Here is a 22,614-nt window from a genome sequence, read left to right as displayed (position 1 = left end):
TAAAAAGTTAAGGTCCCATATGTCCTCTGACTTTGTATCTTTCCTAAGTCAGGGATTTTCATTCCATCCTGAGAAGGCCGAGAACTAAAAGACACCCACTCTACTACCTTACCTTTTACATCAAATGCCTTACCTAGTTAGTTTATATCAATGGAATTTACTTAATAGAAGCAGTTCAGATTTCTTGGTTATAAAGTAAATAGCAAAAGAATGATTCTGAAAAAGCAAAGGAACCCTTTTTAACCCTGCTGTGTTAAAACAAAAAGCTAGGAAACAGCCACGGCAAAAGGAACAGTGGTTAGGAGCACTGACTTATAAAAAAATGCCTTCACTGGAATCCAGCTCCATCACTGATTAAGCTATGTGATCTTTGGGGAGTTCTTAACATATCTAGGTTTCATTATCCTCATTTTAAAAATGGGCATAATAGGTATACCAACCAATCTCTTAAGATAGCTGTGAGGTTTAATGAAATAATCCAGCACTTAGAACAGCACCTGGCACCAAGGAAGCTTTCAATAAATGCTATGACTCTAAATATAAATTAAATATTTATTTATTTATTTACTTAAATCTGTGTCAGTACTCCTAGAATCCCAAACACTATATACCAACTGTTTTAATTTGTATCATCTGCAAAAGGTACTTTTAAACTTCTCCAAATGATTTGGAAATGAAGAAATTGACAAAATCTTCAGCTATTTAAGTGACCAGTTTTCGATGTTATAACTACTTCACTTAGAAAACCTCCACTGTTGGGTGCCTAGGTGGCTCAGTCAGTTAAGCATTTGACTCTTGGGTTCAGTTCATGATCTCACAGCTTGTGAGATCAAGCCCTGCATCAGACTCTGCACTGAGAGCACAGAGCCTGCTTGGGATTCTCTCTCTCCCTCTCTCTGCCCCTCTCTGTTCATGCTCACTCTCGCTCTCTCTCAAAATAAACAAACAATGGGGGGGGGGAAACAAACACCTCCACTATGAAACAATAAGCCTACAAGAAAATAGTAAAGTGAGAGCCATATGATAGAATAGAATCTGAGTCACACTATATGCAGATGACATTCAGATGTTCCTCAGCTGATGAAAGTAATGGAAATGTAGAATACTTCCTGCACAAATGCATCTAGGGAAAGCAGACTGTATTTATTTCAAAAACTATAAAAGGTTACAATATAAATCAAACAAAATTAGTGTTTAAAAGCAAGTGACTCATATGTATCCCAATTTTGACCAAAATCAACAGGACAATCCAATGCACAAAAAGATTATTATATAGCTCAAGGAGCAAAAAGCAACACACAAGAAATAAATGTCTTGTCAATACAGAGACTACATAAATACACAAATCTACAGCTTTCATGTAACACAAACAAATCGTTAAGTACATGTTAGCTACCTTTCTCCAACAGTAAAGGAGTAAATGTTTTATATTTAGTAAATACATATATAATGTATAAAACCTTTAATCACATGTAATGTAGTCTAAGAAGTGTGAACCAAGTAGAACGTAAGGTTCTCTTATATGAAGGTGTACATTTCAGAAAGAATTCAACTTGAAATAAATCCACTATCACAAGTATTTCAAAGGTGACCCAAAAAAGTCTATCACTTGCAACTCTGTACAAATTAGTATTTCTACCCAGAAATTAGTATCATAAATCTTACTGAGAGGTACTGTGGTAACCTGCCTGAAAGGACAAATAACTTAGTTGGGGGTTTAAAATAGCAGATATCAATGTAAATTAAATAACAGATGAGTGAAAAAAATATGCAATGTATAATAGCAAGAGGGTAGAAAACTGTAGACTGTGGAAAAGATTTATTAGTCTGTACAAGTTGGTTTTGATAAACTATTGGCTACTTGTTACAGTAAATTACCAAGATTTTCATTGCAACAGTATTTTCCCACACACATCAAAATCTGGAAGCAATAGGTCTTTCTCAAACGGTCATTTAGTGTTCTTTTTTCCCAACCCTCAAAACACAGAAATAGGTTTTTGAATATCAACTAGCCATGTAGGGAGGTCATAAGATACAGATGTTCATAAACATTACACGAGCTACAATTGAGGTACCTGAACAAACACCATCAACATTTATGGAAAAAGGTGTTGGTTTTAAAAGTGGTTAAGTACTACATGAGTTACATAAACACACTATCCTCATCCTTCTGAAACCAAAATGAGGGAAAACCTTAGTGCCATTCTGCCAAACACCACAGAACTAAAAATGCTGCACAAAGGGTCAGAACCCAATGTACATATCACAGAATTAAAACTCCAGTTAAGCAACTGAGCTACTCATTGAAGAAAATGTAAAAGTAAGACTAAACTTCTTAACATATCAATGCTATTTCAGAAGCATCATCAGAACAAACAGACTTAATTATAAATTGGCCTGGACTGCGTCCTGTAAAGAGAATTTTGCTTAGTACTAAAAGAGAATCTGTCAGCAAACATCCTGCAAAAGCTGTGGAATCATGCTCTGTGTTATTCCTGAAGGAAATTTGCCAGGTTTGATGATACCTGAATATCTCCCAGTAGTTCTAGGAGTTCTATATACCAATTAATTCAGTAATTGATAGGAGTATTTACGCAAAGAGGAGACCAAAGTAGACCTTGTGTCAACATATACTAGATAGGTGGATTTTTTTTTAATCACATGATAAATGTAAATCATAAAATCAAATGTACTATAAAAGTACACCTATTTTATGTTACATAAAAAACTGTAGACTGCAAACTGCATGCTTACCATAACATTTTACCTGGGAAAGCCGATGAGTGGGGTTTCTTGCAAATATTTACTGCCATGATACAAAACAAATATGTGCAAACTGCAAGGTCCCTAAAATAGCAGTTAAAGAGTTTATATACAGAAAGATGTCACTATCTGATCAAATATGCAAGAGATGGAGTTTCCCAGAGTTTATAACATAGAGCAGTAACCACCACAGGCTCCTCCTCCAGGGCCTTCTTCCCTGTGTATCAGTTTGACTCCTTTATTCTGGTTCTCACTTTCCCACAGTCCAGGCGTCTGAATGATCTTTTCAACAAGTTCCTCAAAGGCACACTGAACACCATCACAGGTTTTTGCACTTGCCTCTGAAATCCAAGAAAAAATGTCATAGAATATTCTTTTCTGGTGATATTCCTATGTTTTTCTGGGAAATTGTTAGGCCATAATATCAGCCAACAATATGTAGTAGAGAGACAAATGAGCAATTTCTCCCCATGGATTTGATATTCGTGAATTTCCTCCCAAGTTGAGCTATTTGAATTCTATCATAACAACAGTAGTATATAAGCTCAAGATTTTGTGACAGAATGGTGCACTCTAAAACCCTACTCATACATTATGCCAAAGTTCCTCCTTAATTTTTCAATTAGCTCTTAAAATCAGCCCCAAAGCAGATTATTATTCCCATTTCAGAATAAACAAATTTAGGCTCCAAGTTGAACAATCTGGTTGTTCTGTGCCTGCAGCCAAGCAGCCATAGGTAGTTGGATAAATGACATACAAGCACGGATGCCAGTCTCCTTTTACGTTCATGCTCATGAAACTCATGTGCACATTTAGCCCCTCTCTCCTGTCTTACTTTTCCCTAGTAACTGCCTTTCTCACTGTCTGAGAGGACTCGCTTATTCCTTCATCATCTCAGCTCATGACCTAACTTTATGTTAAGAAAAATGAAAGCACCCTGACAGGAGCTACTGGTCATCCCCTACGGGGTTTATGAACCTGCCTGCATTTGTAACCTTAGGCCCTGCCTTCAGTCTTGTTACAGTGCATGAAATGTGGGGGCTGCCATCTAGGAGCACCCCCTTTTCTCGCTCCTGGGATCCCATCCTTTCTCAGTCACTGAAAAGTCATGTACCCCCACTAATGGATCACATCAGTAGCTAAAAAGCCTGCCAAAGTTACTGGTCACTGTACTGCTGCCCCAGCAACCGATCTCGCGCCCTCCAGCCCACGAGCCTTCCCGTAGCCAGCCAGGTCTCTACTTCACAGCAAACCCGTCATCCAGAGTTATCTACATAAGCTGTTTCCACTTTCTTACCTCACGTTTTTTCTTCAAACTACAGTCAACCCTTAACAACACAAGTTTGAACAGTGCACTTCCCTTATACATGAATTTTATTTCATAAATACAGTATAGTACTGTAAAGGTATTTTCTCTTATGATTGCCTTGGCAACACTTTCTTTTCTCTAGCTTACTTTGTTGTAAGAATATGGTGTGTAACACACATAACATACAAACTATGTGTTAACTTACTGTTGACCAATAAATCTTCATTCAGGTTAACAGTAGGCTATTAACAGTTCAGTTCAGGGGAAGTCAACAGTTATATGCAGAGTTTCAACTCGGCACCCCTAACCCCACACTATTCAAGGGTCAACTGTACTCTTTTTAGGCTTTGTTCTCACCATTCAGTTGATACTTTTCTTTTAAAAAATACCAACACTCTATCTTGTCACATTCAATGTCCTCATTGTATTTGATATCTTGCCTCATTTGATACAGCTGATCACCTTCTTCCTTATTAAATACTTTGTTCACTTTTGACTTCCAGGACACTGAACACTCCTCACACTCCTCCTCTCAAGGGCACATTATTCACAGCCTGTTTGCAGACACCTCCTCTTTCTGCTGACCTCTAACTACTGAGAGTATCCCAGGCTTCAATTTTCAGCTGTTTTCTATCCATTTGTTCCTGATGTGTGTCATCACTACAATCCCATGACTTCGTTCTTTTCTTAAATTTTTAGAGAGGGAGGAAGAGAGAACATAAGCAGGGGAGAGGAGAGAGAAAGGGAGAGAGAATTCCAAGCCCAATGCAGGGCTCAAAATCATGAACTGTGAGATCATGACTTGAGCTGAATTCAGGAGTCAGATGCTTAACCGACTGAGCCAGCCAGGTGCTCCAATTCCATGACTTTAAACACCACCTGCACGCCAATGACCAGCAAGTCTACTCATTATCTGAAAAATGGGTCGTTCTTATGCTAAGCAGAATTCTTGATTCCCTACTCCCTTTCCCAAACCTGTTCTTATCTCAGCCTTTCACACATGGTTAATGGCAGCACAATCCACCTATCTGCTCATGCCAAAGACCTGAGAGTTATCCTTGATGGCTCTTTCCTTACCCTCCAGACCCCATCTATCAGCATAGCCTGACACCTTTATCATAAAATATCCCCTGGATCTGCCAACTTTTCAGGACCCACAACTGCTTCCACATGCAAAGCCAACAGCATTATTCATCTGGGCCACTGTAAGAGAATGATGAGCCTCTTGCTTCTGCTTCTCATGGAACATTTTCTATACAAACGAGTCTATTTAAAGAATATCAGATCACAGCACAACTCTGCTGCTTTCCACACTTGGAATAAAATCCATTTCCATACCATATCCTGTAATGCCCAACATGACCTCTTAGGTCTCATCTCCCTTCACCACCATCCTTTCCCCCAACATACACTATTCCTTCAGCCCACACTGTTTAAGGGATAGCCCCTTCCTGTCCCCTGAACACGTAAACCAGTTCCTACCTCAGGAAATGTGTGCTATTCTCTCAGCCTGAGACGTTCTCCCTCTAGGTCTTCATATGATGGATCTTGTTCAAACGGCACTATCACAAAGAACTTCCCCTAATTTCCTCCTATACCCATCATACTCCCTCCCTTTACAATGTTTATTTCCTTCACTGCACTGCTTACTTACTTAAGTCTGTTTCCTCTACTAGAACGTAAGCTTCATGAGGGCAGGGAGTTTGTCCATTTTGTTATGTATGCATTCAATAAATGTTTACTGAACTAATATATCAAAATGAAGGACACCTATCAAGTAAGCAGAAGAGGCAGTATTCAATCCTTTCTAAGTTTACCTATTATCTTCCACTTATACCACCCTGCTTCTATCTATATATGATCTTCTTTCATTTACATTCCTAATTCCTAAAAGGTGCTAACACAGTGGGATAGCTAAATCAGTAATTCCTAAAGCTGGCTTCACACAGAATCAACTAGGTGTCTTTATAAACTGTCTTTCGGGCCCAGTTTCAGATGTGCTACAAGGCTCAGGACACCTAAAATGTTAAAATCTCCACAGTGATATCGCCAGTCCACTTTTCTAGATAGGGAGTCAAGGGTCAACAAACTTTTTCCGTAAAGGGCCAGATGTAAATACTTTAGGCTCTGAATGCTATATGGTTTGTTGTTAACTACTGAACTCTGCCTCGAAGCACGAATGATGCCAAAGACAGCATGTACGTGACGAGGTAGGTATGGCTGTGTCCCAATACAAATGGTGGGGCCCGACCTGGCCCCTGCTGTAGTCGGTCAGGCCCCATTTCATCAAGCTTCTCAAATATTAATGTGCATACAAATCACATGAAGATCTTGTTAAAATGCAGATTCTGATTCAGAAAAGCTGGGCTGGGCCTGGAGTTAAGCATTTCCAACAAACTCCCAGGTGGTGCCACTGCTACCAACACTAGGACCAGCAAGGTACAACCAAGGCCCTGGGTGCCCAGCTTTACCCAATGCCGTTATACCCAGAGACAAGTGATCTGTGTCCTGCGTGACTTCATGTGATGTGATCCTATCTTTTTTACAAAAGGAAAAATGAACCTGGCGCTGTGGTTAGATTTTACAGCACAAGAAAATGATGAACAAAGTATATACATTTTACAGTTCATAAAGAGAAAAATGTAGCAGAAACTTCATTTTAAAATTCCTCATTAATAATGAAAGGATAAACGTTCACACACCTACCTATAAATAACATAGAATGCTTTCGGGCAAATTTCAGGCCTTCATTTCTATCGACTTCACGATTTTCCTAAAATAGAAATGCAAAGATTAAGACAAGCTACTAAAATATAGTTGAAATGCCAAGTGTCAGACTTCTTACCTTATCAATTTTATTTCCAACTAGCATATTTACTATGTCATTTCTCGTGCAGTATGTTTCCAATTCATTTAACCAATTATCCAATTTAACAAAAGTGTCTCTTCTTGTGACATCATAAACTGAAATAAAAAGGGTCACACATTAAGCATTAAAATAAGAAGCAGTTACATTACCTTTCTGATATGTGACTAAGAGCAATATTACTATATTGTTATAAGTGCGTGTCTGTTTTTAAGCTTTCAATGCTTAACCGTCATATGTATGCATAACCTACAGACCCAGAGGGGAGAAACAAGTGTATTAAACAACAATAATACATATACATACACATACTTCAATTCTATTAACACACACTGAGAGAGGTGAAATTGTATCCTGTGTGGTAACTGAAAATTAGTTTCAGCAAAATAATAGCTGTTCCCATTCATAACAATAAAAGAGGTTTATCCAAAAACAAAAAAACATTTAGATTCAAATCTGTGGCAAAATACCAAAACAACAATAGTATCTTTAAGTAAAACCTTACCTAATATAACACCCTGTGCACCTCTGTAATAGCTGGGAGTTAATGTTCTGAACCTCTCTTGACCAGCAGTATCCTAAAAGTGACAGTCAGTCATTATTAAATAAAACAAAATATAAATAATAGATCTTTAATGTTAAGAGTAGAAAGTCAAACAGTATTATTAAAAATAATATCCATGCACAAGCTCATTTAAAACTTGAAATTTAAATAAAATGTATTCTCTTACTGACAAGTGTTACATAAAATAAAACTAGTTAATACTGACTCATCTCTAGAAAAATGCATCTAAGGAGAAAGGTTTTTTTGAAAGATTTTTTTAACACACATGAGGGACGCCTGGGTGGCTCAGTCAGTTAAGCATCTGACTCCAGCTCAGGTCATGATCTTGCAGTCTGTGAGTTCGAGTCCCCCAACAGGCTCTGTGAAGACAACTCAGAGCCTGGAGCCTGCTTCAGATTCTGGGTCTCCCATTCTCTCTGCCCCTCCCCTGCTCACCCTCTGTCTCTCAAAAATAAAAACATAAAAAAATTTTAAAAAATATTTTTATCACACATGAAACCCATTTCATTGAAAGCCATGGTTCTCTCCACTCTAGATGCACAGTGAAATTTCCTGAAAAATGGAAAACACTGATTCCTGGGTCCAATCCCGAATGGTTCTGATATTTTTAAAATCTTCCCAGGTGATTCTAACAGAGAATCAATTAAACGAGAATTATAGGAGTGTCTTATTTTAGGTATGCAATTTTTAGGTTGAACTTTTAAAGTGTTTTCTATGTATCTTCTTTTAGGGAAATGCATAAAACCAAACCACTTGTTATCACATGTTTCTGAGCATCTCAGGGGTGATAAACAAGATGTACACTAGCTAGGAAGTTTAAGCTTCATGAGGAAGGAGACCTCGCCTGCTTAATCACGAGTTTAACCCCTATGCCTAGAGCAAGTCTTGCCACAAGATAGTTGCTCAACTTTTGTTGGAAAAAAATAAAAAACTAACTAACAAGTCTGTACTTCTGAGCCTGGTTCCTTCTGTCTTCTTTCTATCATCCTTGGACTGTGGCTTCAAGGTACCTAAGATTATTCAAAACAACAGTTGACCATGGCTCCCTCAGTCCACCACCTGTTTATTAAATAAAGTTTTATTAGAACCCAGCCAGGCCCATTCGCTTATGTACTACCACATGCCTGCCTTAGGATTAGACTAAATATTTACTATCTGGCCTTTAAGAAAAAGTTTCCAGTCTGCTGATATACAATAACCTGAAGAAAAGTAAAAATATAAATCAAACATCAACTTAGCTGCCAGTCCAATGGTTGTAAATTAGTGTCTAGCTATGGGACAGCAGAGGCTCCTTCAGATATAAAACATGTTAATAACCTCGAAGAGGTTTAGAAGACTGGAGAGGAATTTTAAGCCAGCAGTGACAGGCTCCAGCAATTATTTTCTTTGCCTGACCAAAATGGAGACTGCTTTTAAGACAAGAGCAATAGCTAGGAAGTGTATGAGTAATTTATAGCCCCAGAAGCGAAACTGAAGAGGAAAATAACTTTCAAAGTAAACCACTTTACACCTCCACTACTTTTCCCCCGCAGATGAGCTTACAATGCCCTTACTTCCAGATTCTTACCACTGTAGAAACTGCCCCCAACCCCTGCCATGTTGAAGTGAAAAAGGTAACAAAATGAAACCTTCTAAACAGATAAATATGAACTAAAAATGATCTCTCTTTACAGAAACTCCCTTTGCTTCAAAGTTTCTTACAAAACCTCTCTGATATTTAAAATTATTCAATCTGTACACTGACTCAACTTTTCAAAAACAATAATATAAACTTAATAAAACAAATAATAAAAATAATAATAATATAAAATAAAAAATAATATAAAGATTAAAGTGAGGTGCATTTGCTATCTAAAGCAGATTATAATTTGGATAATTTGATATAGGTTACGGCAAGGACCAAGCACGAAATATTTTAGTACCAAGACTTTTTGTTATACAAGAAAAATTCTGCTTGCATAATGAAACCATATGCACACTGCAATAAATTAAATTCCAGAACTAGGAGAAAGCATTTGACTACTAATTTTGTTCCCCTTGGTCTTCACTGAAATCAAGTTCAAAAACTGCCTTGATGAAACACAACATAAAAATCAGAACTGCAATTCTAGTTAAAATAAAAGTGCAGAGCAAAAAAAAAAGTTTTGATATTAAAATACTGCACATGATTTTGACACTTTGTACACAAATATTTAAGTTAGTCCAGCTGTTTAGAGTCTTAATTTTTTAGATTCACTTATAAAAACAGCTAAGTAGGTATGATAATTTGGGCAAACCCCTGTGCCATAGTATTAGATCAGGATTTATAACAACTATAAAATGTACATGCTTAAATAGTCAGAAGTTAAGGTTTTTGCTTGTGTTTGTTTTCCAGACAGGAATCTGCAACAACTGTAGTAACATCTTTGTAAGATGAGAAAAGCAGAGCTTATTATCTTCTCGGATGTGAGAGGAAAACACAGATTATTAAAGATAGAAATGGATGAAGGGTTAGGAAGGATCTGGAGAAGCTAGGTATTAGAATAGGGGAGCGGCAGCAAGAACAGGACAGAAAGAAAAACAGCATTAGAGGTGCCAAGTAGGCCATGATATGTGCGCGACACTTTTAGGAGCAGGGAGAACAGGTAGATACTTGATTATTCTATTTGACTAATCATCAGAGGGCGATCCAAGTGGGAGGGGAACTGATTTTATGTATATAAATAAAACCACGGAAGAATTAGAGCAAACAATGGATTCATGTATTTCTTTTAATGAGTGAGAAGGCCTTCCTAAATATGATGACACCCAGGTTCATGAAGAAAAATAACCTATCTGACTATATAAGTACTAACACCTTGGTCTAACAAGAACATCTCTCCCCTCATTGCCCACACCACCCCCACACAATCATCCTAAACAAGATTTGAAGGTAAATGACAAACTGGAAAAAAATATTTGTAGCCTATGACAGTGTATTACACAAACACACATAAGAACATCAATATTTATTCATCTTAAATTTATACAGATTTAAAGACAAATGACAGAGTGAAAAAATGTGGCATGTTTGTTAGTATAAATATTTTTAAAACCTGAGTTTGCCAACCTCGGATTTTTAAAAAAATTTTTTTACCGTTATTTATTTTTATGAGACAAAGCACAAGTAGGAGAGGGGCAGATAGAGGGAGACACAGAATCTGAAGCAGGCTCCAGGCTCTGAGCAGTCAGAACAGAGCCTGATGTGGGGGCTCAAACCCATGAGCCATTAGATCATGACCTGAGCTGAGGTCGGACACTTAACCGACTGAGCCACCCAGGCACGCCCCTGGATTTATTTTTTAATACTAATGTCCAGTCTTTACTTACTGGCTATATTTTTATTATATAAAGATTTTAATCATGAAAAAGATGAATGCTAATATAAAATGGGCAATGTATATAAAAAAACAATTCACTAAAAATGCAATCAATAAACATGTAAGAAAAAACCTCACTAATCAAAACAAATGCAAATATAAATGAAAATTACTACTCAGAGAGGCAAAAATGAGAAAGATTGGCAATATATAGTATAGAAGACCTTTTTCATATATATCAGTGTTAAATCTCCACATTCATTGGGCCAATAATTTTACTTCCAGGTATATATCCTAAAGTAACTAGACAAGTACAAATAGATATATACATTAGGACGCTCATCAGAGCACTGTGATCTTTGGTGAAAAATCATTAACAATGTAAATATTTTTCACTAAAGATTGACTAAATTAAGGTACAGCCATAAAATGAAAGACAGGTGGCCACTGGAACTAATGTACCTCTATATTCACTAACACAAAAAATTGTACATAGAGGTGGGGATCAAGAGGACAAATAGGCAAAAAACAAACAAACAAACATAAGAGGTAATCCTTTCTTTTGGAAAACTACAAATACACATGTATAATAGTGTGTATGTGACTATATATCTTAAAGGATATTCACTAGAATGTAGACATTGCTTAAAGATTAATTTTCTTCTCTATTTACTTATTATTTCAATAATCCTTTTTAGAATGAGCCTGCATTATGAGCCTTTGTTTTTTAATGTTGGTTTATTTATTTTGAGAGAGACAGTACAAGAGAGAGTGAGCAAGCGCACACTAGTGGGGGAGGGGCAGAGAGAGACAGAGAGAAAATCCCAAACAGGCTCCACACTCAACACAGAGCCTGACACAGGGCTGGATCCCACAACTGTGAGATCATGACCAAAGACAAAATCAAGAGTCAGACACTCAACCAACTGAGCCACGTAGGTTCCCTGAGCCTCTATTATCTTTATGGGTAGGTAGAGTCTCTCTTATTTAAAAAATATCTGCGATAAAGATGTCTCCTCAATAATAACTGCCAACCTTTTATTACACAAAAACTAAAAAGTAAATTAAAAATAAACAAACAAAAACTCTTCTGTATTGGGGTGCCTCGGTGGCTTAGTCAGTTAAGGTTCCAACCCTTGATCTTGGCTCAGGTCATGATCTCATGGTCTTGAGATTGAGCCCTGCATAGATTCCTCACTGGGCATGGAGCCTGCTTGAGATTCTTGCTCTCTGCCCCTCTCCCACTTGCATGTACACCCATGCATGCATTCTCTCTCTTTTTCAGAAACTAAACTGAAAAACCTCTTGCATAGAAGAAAGATCTCATGGAAACCATGAAGCCTCAGACTCTACTCTAATATGCATATCTCACAAAGCAATAGCAAGAGCAGAAAGAAGTCATAAATCGACCATGAAAAGCATGTGGAAAATCAGGCCTCACTTTTGTACAGAAAGAAGCCAGCATTCTGAATTAAACTGTTCAATATATTTTACTCTGGCCTAGTCCAACATTTGCCAAATTGTTTTCTGTTAGACATTACTATTTTGACTGATAACATAATTATATTTCAGGGAAAGGGGCAAATAGGCAACCAATCATGTAAAGTACTGTATGTTACAAAAAATGTAACAGAAAAACATAAGACACACACAGTTAGTTATTTAGGATAAAATGTGTGTTAGAAATATTAGGCCATTCAGAGAATGCCAGGAAGATGAATCATATCATACAGTGCATGAAAATTTGTCATTTCAGTCTGTATTTGATGCCCATTTACTATTTAATCACAATGTTGGAGTATGTTTCATGTAATGACTGCTGACCAGTTCTAATATCATTACATGTAATGAAAATGGATTTTTATATTTAATTATAATATATGTCGGAATCAGATACATAAGAGTATATTTTTATAAATTATACATGTAATATATTTAATATGTTAAATATTTATTAGCAATCATTTAGATAGAGATACTGAAGTAGGTAAACGCATACGTAGGTAGGTAGGTAGGTGGACAGGAGGGGGAAAGATGAGCGGACATAGACACCGAGCATCTTGGATGTTTTTGGCAGTTAATGCAACTTTATTTGGTCAGCACTATCATGAAAAGGTCTAGTTAGGAAAACAATATGTATCAGAATGTTTGGATTCACAGGCAGATAAAAAGAAGCCAGTAAGTAAAAAAAGACTGGGAATCAGTGTTAAAAAATAAATCCAAAGTTGGCAAGCTCAAATTTTATAAATATTTATACCAACAAACATGAAAAATATTTTTTCCTATCACTTCATCCCTTTCTTCCAAATAATTGCCTTGGTGTTAGCTGAGTCTATACTGTCTTCTTCAAACTTTAAAGAAACACATTCAAGAACAGTAATTCTCTCTGGCAGACAACATGATTTTTCTATACTTTATTTTGCTTTTAGATATTAAGGGATTATATATTTTAAAATTTTAATTAAAACAAGTCTATCTCATATCCAATTATAAGACATACTATTTATTTTTATCCTTAATCAAACACCAAATTTCCCAAAAAATATTTAATATAAATTGTTTATTTAACCTCTACTAGAACTCTGCATACATTAATTTCTGCTTCTTTAAAAAGTACAAGTTGAATACTTATTTTAAATACATTTTTAAAACTCTTACCCAAATTGCAAGTTTAGCCTTATTTCCATCCACTGAAATTGTTTTCACCTTAAAGTCAACACCTTGAAAAAAAATGAAAATATTAGTAAGAATCCCAGTAAAATAATACTTTTAAAATCAACTACCAAGAAAACCAGAAAACTGAAAACTCTTAATTCTTAGAGTTAAGGATGTGAAATTTTAAAAAAAGTATCACTCAAGTTCAGCAGCTTAAGATTTAATCAGGATAAATGAAAACCAAATGCTAAATGCTTGCAGAATTCAAACACTCACCTACTTGTACTTGCTTCAATGTGGTGATTAACGATGCACATTAAAAGCCAAGTGCTGGAATTCATGGTGCTAATGTAGAGAAGACTACTTAGGGTTGACTCTGTATCAGGGCAATTTCCTAAGGGGCTCCAAAGCATCTACATTGCATTATCAAGAGTGCTGTCCACAGCCAGCAAATCCCCTAACTCAGATTCCGACTGTAGGCATCTCGGTAAAAATATAATAAAAGGTCCCCTTATTCCTGGTCTTATGAGTTCTTTGTTTTGTTTTTATACTAACAAATAGTATTTGTTCTATACAATTTTATCCATGATCACTTGCTACTGCATAATTGCAAAAGGGGAGTTTACACATAAAAACATCTGCCCCAATCCACTAAGAATCTTCCTAAGTCAAAGAGGAGTGCTCAAAGTGCTATGAAAATCTTCTGTAAGTACTAATTTGTATAAAGAGAAGAGCTCCATAAGAAGACACATAAGGTTTTACTACAGCAGCCGCCCCCCAAAAACCTCTCCCTTTCCAGAAAAAGGAGCTGACACATGCCATCTAACTTAAATGAACAGTAACTGCCCTTATGTCTTTAAACAGTATCAAAATTAATGTGCAGTTTACCCCACTAGCCAGAGGGAAAGTATTAGCTCAAAAAGTCTGCAAAGTGGGGCGCCTGGGTGGCTCAGTTGGTTGGGCGTCTGGCTTCGGCTCAGGTCATGATCTCATGGTTCGTGGGTTTGAGCCCCGTGTCAGGCTCTGTGCTGACAGCTCAGAGCCCGGAGCCTGTTTCAGATTCTGTGTCTCCCTCTCTCTCTGACCCTCCCCTGCTCGTGTGCTGTCTCTCAAAAATAAATAAAAAACATTAAAAAATATATATATATAAAAAAAGCTCGCAAAGAAAGTTTCAAAAGATATTAGCTTATCACAATTAATTCAGAACAGCACAACTAAGATGAACAGCACCCTCATATACTACTTACTAGAACACCTATCACCAGTATAGAGCAATATTAGTAATTCCTGGATGACTGCTGGTGATCCGCTACAAACATACATTAGATAATAAATATACCCTTCAAGATGTACATTACACCAGCTCTTTAATCCCAATGATTAAAAAAAAAAGTTTGGTGTTTTGGGCTAGGGTGATAAAGTTGCTGATAAAGCCAAACCTGGAATCCTGGGCAATTAAAGGACAGTGGCAATTACATAGCCTAAGGGAAAACCAAAGTGTGAAGTTTCTTTTGCAGTTAAACAAACAAAAAAATCTCCTATTAAATAATTTTATATTCACCATGTTTCTAGATAAAGAAGTATTATGCTTTGCCATTTATGAAAAAATATATAAAATTATTTCCATTTTATTCATATTGTTTTAAAAACAAAACTTGAGAAAATTCAAATGAGGGAAATGGCTGTGACTTGGTGCAGGTACTAAAATAAATTGAGGCCACTGGTAGACATTATAGAGAGATCATGTGTCATACATACTCTACAGTTAAATTCTCACAGTTTTTCAGAGAATAGAAAAGTTTTTTTCCCCTAATTACTCCAGACATGTTCAAGAGCACATTGGCCTTTTTGCTAGACACCAGCTAATTAGTCTACCCAAGAAAAGATACTCACTGTTGGAAAATGTTTGTTTACCTTCTCTCTCCCAATCTCCTCTATCTCTTTTACAATTTCCTGTTTTTCATGTTACACAGCAGTCTAATGATGGTCTCTGTCATATATATAATTTATGTGTTAATAACAGTCCCCAAGTTACTCTTCTGAGATGTTTTGAAAGTCACAGATGACATCCTTAGGAAACAATACTCATACAGGTAGCCTGAAAGTGTACCTCATCTGGATCCAGACCCTTCAAGTCCCCATTTCATCCTTCCTTGGTTCCTCCGGGGAATGTCACAGGCTGATACTGAGCTCTTTAGCTTTCATATGCTCAAATTGCTTCTTCACCAAGTCTGGTTCTTCTGTTTTACAAGTGGCTCTTAGTTTGTTTGTATTGGTGGCCACAGTGAGAATCTTTTTAATGAGTTTGATTTTGCCAACTTCTTACTAGATTTGATTAAACTATCTTTTTCTTTTTCTTTTTCTTTTTTAAAGAATAGAATGATTTAAAGCCTGGTGGCTCAGTCAGTTCATCGTCCGGCTTCGGCTCAGGTCATGATCTCGCAGTTCACGGGTTTGAGCCCTGCGTCAGGCTCTGTGCTGACAGCTCAGAGCCTGGAGCCTGTCTTCAGATTCTGTGTCTCCCTCTCTCTCTGACCCTCCCCTGCTCATGTTGTCTCTCTCTCTCTCTCTCTCTCTCACAAAAAAACAACAACTATCTTTTCAACCTCCCCATGTGGATGACAAGGAGCTCATACCAAAAGCAGAACATCTAGGAAAAAAACACTCCTGTTTCTCCTCTACTCTATTACAACAATGAACACTTCTGTGACTAGATATTGTGAGGTGTTTTCCCACAAGCAATTCTCTGACTCTGCAGGGACATCGAGTGTCCTACAATTCAATTCTGATCCCACAGGGTCAGGGCTAACTAATGGTAAGTCATATAAGATTGCTGCACTTCCATTTCAGAGGCCAGCTGAAATCCAGGTTGTTACCTGGGCTTCCAACTACCTGGCTATAAACCAGAGGTCCCCACAATGCCCTCTCTCTTGACTGGATTAATCTGTGGCTCACACAACTCAAGAAAACAGTTTATTTACTCAACTATCATTTTATTATAAAAGGATATAACCCGCATGGAAAAGATAAATAAGGTAGGATAAGGGGGAGGAGCACAAAGCTCCCATGCCCTCTCCAAGCATGCTATCTTCCCCAAACTTCCAGGTGTTTGCCAAAACAGAATCCTCATTAGCATTTTTATGAAGGCTTGATTATTTAGGCATGATTGATTAAATCAGTATTGGCCTTCAGTGATAACAAAATCTCCCAGTCCCCTCTCCCCTCCCTGGGGTAGGGGAAAACACAGTAGGACTGAAAATCTCAACCCCTCTCTAAGCAACCAGCCTCCACACTTAAAGGCTTTCCAGAAGCCACAGTATTAACATACACTCAGGTGTGCTTGCAAGAGGCTTCTTAATGAAAAACTGAAGACTGCTCTGACCAGTTAAGAAAAGCAAAGAGTTTTAAAAGCTCTGTGCCAGAAACCAAATATATATTTCTTATTATAAATCACAAAATTCACAGAAGAACTATCATTTTGGCTTTTTTTCTTATTGTTCATTTGGGCTTGCACTTTTTATTAAATACTTAAATCAGTTTTTTTTAAGGTAATCTTTAAGGCACACCTCCATATCAATGGAATCACCTGCCTTATAAAAAGGAGAAAAAGTAATCAACAGAAACTGACTCAGAAGTAACAAAGATGTTAGAGTTAGCAAACAGGAAATTAAACTGTACAGCACATGTTGAAAAAGTAGACATGGGAGATTAAAAAGACCCAAATCGGGACACCTGGGGTGGCACAGTCAGTTAAACTGTTCTCATGGTGTTTTGTTTTTTTTTAATTTTTATTTATTTTTGAGAGAGAGAGAGAGAAAGCATGAGCAGGGGAGGGTCAGAGAGAGAGGGAGACACAGAATTGAAGACAGGCTCCAGGCTCTAAGCTATCTGTCAGCACAGAGCCTGATGTGGGGCTTGAACCCATGAACCATGGGATTATGACCTGAGCCAAAGCCAGATGCTCAACCTGACTGAGCCACCTAGACGCCCCTATTCTCATATTTTGAGATTAAGCTCCACATCAGGCACTCTGCTGTCAGCACAGAGCCCATTTCAAATTCTCTGTCCCTGTCTCTGCCCCTCCCCTGCTTGTACTGTATCTCTCTCCTTCTCGCAAAAACAAATATTAAAAAAATAATAAAAATAATATAAAAAGACCCAAATCAAACATCTAGAGATGAAATGACAATCTCTGAGATGTAAAATACATGGGATAGATCAGCCAAAATTAAACAGTCCAGAAGAAAATATAAGTGAATATGAAGACACAGCAACTGAAACTATCCAAAAGGAAACACAGAGAGAAGACAATTCAAAGAAAATGAGAAGGCATCAGTGATCTGTGAGACAATTTCAATGGGCAAGTGACTATAGTGGACAAACAAGAAAGTAGAAAGTCAAAAGACAGATCTGAAAAAATAATGGCCCCAAATTTTTCACAATTAATAAAAAGGATAAACCCACAGATCAAAAAAGCCCAATGAACCCCAACCACAGAAGCATGATGAAAACTGGTATTAAGGGACATCATAACAATCTGCTCAAATGGAAATTAGGAAGCATTTCAAACTAACATTTTGAGTGAAAAGAAAAACATGTATCAAAATTTGTGGGATGTCACTAAAGCAACACAGGAAAATTTATTAGCACTAAATTACCATATGAGAAAAGAAAAAATTATTTCACATGAGTGACCTCAGCTTCCAAATTAAGGAATTTAAAAATCAAATAAAACAGAAAATAAGCAGAAAAATGGAAATAATATAGTTCAAATCAGAAACTGATAAAAATCAAACCTGCAAAATAATTTTTTAAAAAAATTAATTAAACAAGGGGTGCCTGGGTGGCTCAGTCAGATAAGCATCTGACTTTGGCTCAGGTCATGAACTCTGTCAGTTCAAGCTCCACGTCTGGCTCTGTGCTGATAGCTTGGAGCTTGGAGCCTGGAGCCCGCTTCAGATGCTGTGTCTTCCTCTCTCTTCTGCCCCTCCCCTGTTAACACTCTCTCTCTCTCTCTCTATCTCTCTCTCTCTCTCTCTCAAAAATAAATAAAGATTTTAAGTCAATGAAACCAAAATCTGGTTATGTAAGGAAAAAAATCAATAAAGTCTAGGTCAAAATGATCAAGAGAAACAAAGACAAAAATTACCATCACTACAGACTGTACCAAGGTCAACTGAAGGAATGTTATAAATAAGTTCATGCCAATAAATCTGACAATTCATATAAAATGTCAATTTCCTCAAAAGATTAAAAACTACCAGAACTGACTCAAAAAGAAATAGAACACAAACAAAATACATAAAAATATCCCTATAAAAAGTCAACTAAACTGAAAAGAAGGCAGTAATGTGAGGAAATAAGGGACAAAAACTCTGTAAGACACACAAGAAAACAAATAGCAAAATGTCAGTAGTAAATCCCTCCTTATCAGTAATTATGTTGAAGAGATTATCAAAATGTGTATATATATATATATGTAATATCTAAATACATATATATATAGTAAGATCTAACTATATGCTGTCTACAAGAGACTCACTTTTAAGCCTGAGACACATTTAAGTTGAAGGTAAAAGGACAGAAAATGATATTCCATGCAAACAGTAACCAAGAAAGAATAGGAGTGTCTTTACTTTACTAGTATCAGGCAACATAGACTTTAAGTCAAAACTATTACAAAAGACAAAGTACAAAATATATTGATAAAAAGGTCAATTCATCAAGATGTAACAATTATATGCACAAAAGAAAAGATCCCAATATATATATAGCAAACATTCACATAATTGAAGGAAGAAATACAGTAGTAGTTGGAGGGGTTTTTTTTCCTAATGTTTCAATGTAATTTATTTTTGAAACAGAGACAGAGCATGAGCGGGGAGGGTCAGAGAGAGAGGGAGACAAAGAATCTGAAGCAGTCTTCAGGGTCTGAGCTGTCAGCACAGAGGCCAACACAGGGCTCAAACCCACAAACCACGAGATCATGACCTGAGCCAAAGTCAGAAGCTTAACTGACTGAGCCACTCAGGGGCACCTCTACTTGCAGATTTTAATACACCACTTTCAATAATGGATACAACAATCAGATAGATGACCAATCAGAAATAGAGCATTTGAAAGGCAACACAAATCAGTAAGAACCAATAGAACATTCTACCCAAAACATTAGAAGAAACAGTTTGGGGGATGCGTGGGTGGTTCATTCAGTTAAGAGTCCGATTCTTGATTTCAACTCAGGTCATGATCTCACGGTTTGTGAGATCCAACTCCATGTTGGGCTCTCTGCTGACAGTGCAGAGCTTGCTTGGGATTCTCTCTCCTCACTCTATCCCTCTCCTATTCTCATCTCTCTCTTTCTTTCTTAAAATAAATAAACATAAAACAAAAGAGTAAACAGCTTTCCCAAGTGCACATGAAACATCATCCAGGACAGACTCTATGTCTACAAGTACTATTAATACATTGTAAAAGACTAAAATCATATGAAGTATTTTTTTCACAATGGAATGAAACTAGAAATTAGTAATAGAAAGAAAACTAGAAAATTCACACACATGTGCAAATTAAATAACACCCTTTAAACAACAACCAAAAGGTCAAAGAAGAAATCATAAAGGAAATTATAGAATACCTTTATACAAATGAAAATACAATACACCAAAACTTATAGCAAAAGCAGCACTAAGAGGGAAATTTATTGCTATAAACACTTACATTATAAGAAAAGAATTCTCTCAAATCAATAACCTAATTTTATACCTTGAAGAACTAGAAAAGAAGAGCAAACCACAGAAAGAAGGAAATAATGAAGATCAGAACCAAGATAAAGGATATGGGGAACTGATACACAATAGAGAAAAATCAATGACCAAGGGTTGTTTTTCTTTTAAAAGATCAACGGAACAGACAAGCTTTTAATTAGACTAAGAAAAAACAAAAGATTCCAATTACAAAACTCAGATATGAAAGTGGGGACATTACTATTACTTTTACAAGGGGGGAAAAGGCTACTAAAAGAATACTGTGGACAATTATACACCAACAAATTAGATACAACCTGGATGAAATGAACAAATTCCAAAAAACACACAATTGACAAAACGGGCTTGTAAAGAAGATCTGAGGAGACCCATAACTACTAGAGACAGAATCGGTAATCAAAAACTTCCTAACAACAAGAAAAAAAGGCCAAGACCAGATGGCTTCACTGATAAATTCCACAAAACATTTAAAGAGTTAATAACCATCCTCCTCACTTTGCAAAAACTGAAGAGAAAGGAACACTTCCAAACTCATTCTATGAGGCATTTCAGCATTATTCTGATACCAAAGCCAGACAAAGATGCTACAAGTAAAGAAAACGACAGACCAGTATCCCAGAGGAATACTGATGCAAAAATCCTCAGCACAATAACTAGCAAACTTAACTTAGCAGCCTATTCATAGGATTACACACCATGATAAAGTGAGTTTTATTTCCATAATACAAGATTGGTAGAATATAAGCAAATCAAAGTAATATATCCCATTAACAGAAAGAAGGGGGTGGAAAACACATGGTCATCTCAATTCATGACAGAAAGGATTTTTACAAAACTTAACATCCTTTTATGATAAAAACACTCAACAAACTAGGAACAGAAGAAAATTTCCCTAACATGATAGAGGCTATATAACACTCATAGCTGGAGCGCCAGGGTGGCTCAATCGGTTAAGTGTAAAACTTCAGCTCAGGTCACGATTTTGAGGTTTGGGAGTTTGTGCCCCACATCAGGCTCTGTGATGATTGTGCAGAATCTGCTTCAGATATTCTCTCTCTCCCCACACCCTGCCCCATCCCACTTGTGCGTGCTCTCTCTCTCCAAATAAATAAATAAACTTAAGAACAAAATTCACAGCTAACATTATATTCACTGGTGAAGGACTGACAGCTTTCCCTCTCAGATAAGAACAAGACATGGACATCTACTCTCCCTACTTCTATTCCACAGTTTTGGAAGTCCTAGCCAGAGCAATTAGGCAAGGCAAGGAAATCAAAAGCACCCATGTTGGAAGAAGTAAAATTATCTCTGTTCACAGATGACATGATCTTATCTGTTAGAATAAATGAATTCAGCAAAGTTGCAGGATACAAAATCAACATGCAAAACCTAGTTGCATTTCTATACACTAGCAATAAGGAATAAAAACAATTTTTTAAACCATTCCACTTACAATAGCATCAAAAAGAAAATACTTAGGAATAAATTTAACCAAAGAGTTTTAAGACATACACTGAAAACTACAACACACTACTGGAAGAAATTAAAGACATGAATAAGTAGTAAAATGTACAATGGTACAGTCACTGTGAAAAACAGTCTGATGTTTTCCTCAAAAAGCTAAAAACAGAATTACCATATCATGCAGCAATTCCACGGTTAGATATATACCCAAAAGAACTGACAGCAGGAGCTCAGATACTTGCATGACAATATTTACAGCAGTATTATTCACAACAGAAGGCTGAAGCAACTCAAGTGTCCAGGAACAGATGAACAGATAAACAAAATGTGGTTTTGAATAATGGAACATTATTCAGTCATAAGATGGAATGAAATTCTGATATATGCTACAAAATGGATGAACTTTACACACATTACACTAAGTGAAATAAGCTACTCATAAAAGGACAGATATTGTACAATTCTACTTATATGAGGGACCTAGAATAGGCAAATTCATAAAGAAAGAAGGTAGAATAAAGGTTACCATAGACTGAGGGGGAAGTGGAGAGCTATTGTTTAACTGGTAAAGCATTTCTAGTGTTTGAGGTGATGAAAAAGTTCAGAAAATGGGAGAGTCATGATGGTTGCAAATGCAAATGTACTTAATGCCACTGAATTACAAAAAAAAAAAATGGTTAAAAAATAGTTAATTTTGTGCTATGGATATAGTTTACCAAAATGAAAACTAAAATAGATAACTGAAGAGTCCTGAATCTATTAAAGAAATTGAATCTACAGTTTATTTTTTATTTATTTATAGTTTACTGTCAAGTTGGTTTCCATATAACACCCAGTGCTCTTCCCCACAAGGGCCCTCCTCCATGACTATCACCCCCTTATCCCTTACC

At 36.6% G+C, this 22,614-nt stretch overlaps 1 protein-coding gene across 1 annotated transcript in view; it reads right to left on the bottom strand.

Moving 5' to 3' along the window:
- Positions 1 to 1,122: 1,122 nt before the first annotated feature.
- Positions 1,123 to 22,614, bottom strand: part of RAB18 (RAB18, member RAS oncogene family) — a 37,590-nt gene continuing 16,098 nt past the window's right edge. The window contains exons 3-7 of the mRNA XM_029953841.1: positions 13,500 to 13,561; positions 7,444 to 7,516; positions 6,918 to 7,036; positions 6,779 to 6,845; positions 1,123 to 3,104 (exon numbers count right to left, since the gene is read on the bottom strand). Coding sequence (XP_029809701.1) covers positions 2,929 to 3,104; positions 6,779 to 6,845; positions 6,918 to 7,036; positions 7,444 to 7,516; positions 13,500 to 13,561 — 497 coding nt within the window. The 3' untranslated portion in view covers positions 1,123 to 2,928. The remainder of the gene's footprint in view (positions 3,105 to 6,778; positions 6,846 to 6,917; positions 7,037 to 7,443; positions 7,517 to 13,499; positions 13,562 to 22,614) is intronic.

This window comes from Suricata suricatta, chromosome 10, assembly GCF_006229205.1.
Source record: "Suricata suricatta isolate VVHF042 chromosome 10, meerkat_22Aug2017_6uvM2_HiC, whole genome shotgun sequence".
NCBI lineage: Eukaryota > Metazoa > Chordata > Mammalia > Carnivora > Herpestidae > Suricata > Suricata suricatta.
This window is presented reverse-complemented; position numbering and strand designations above follow the sequence as displayed.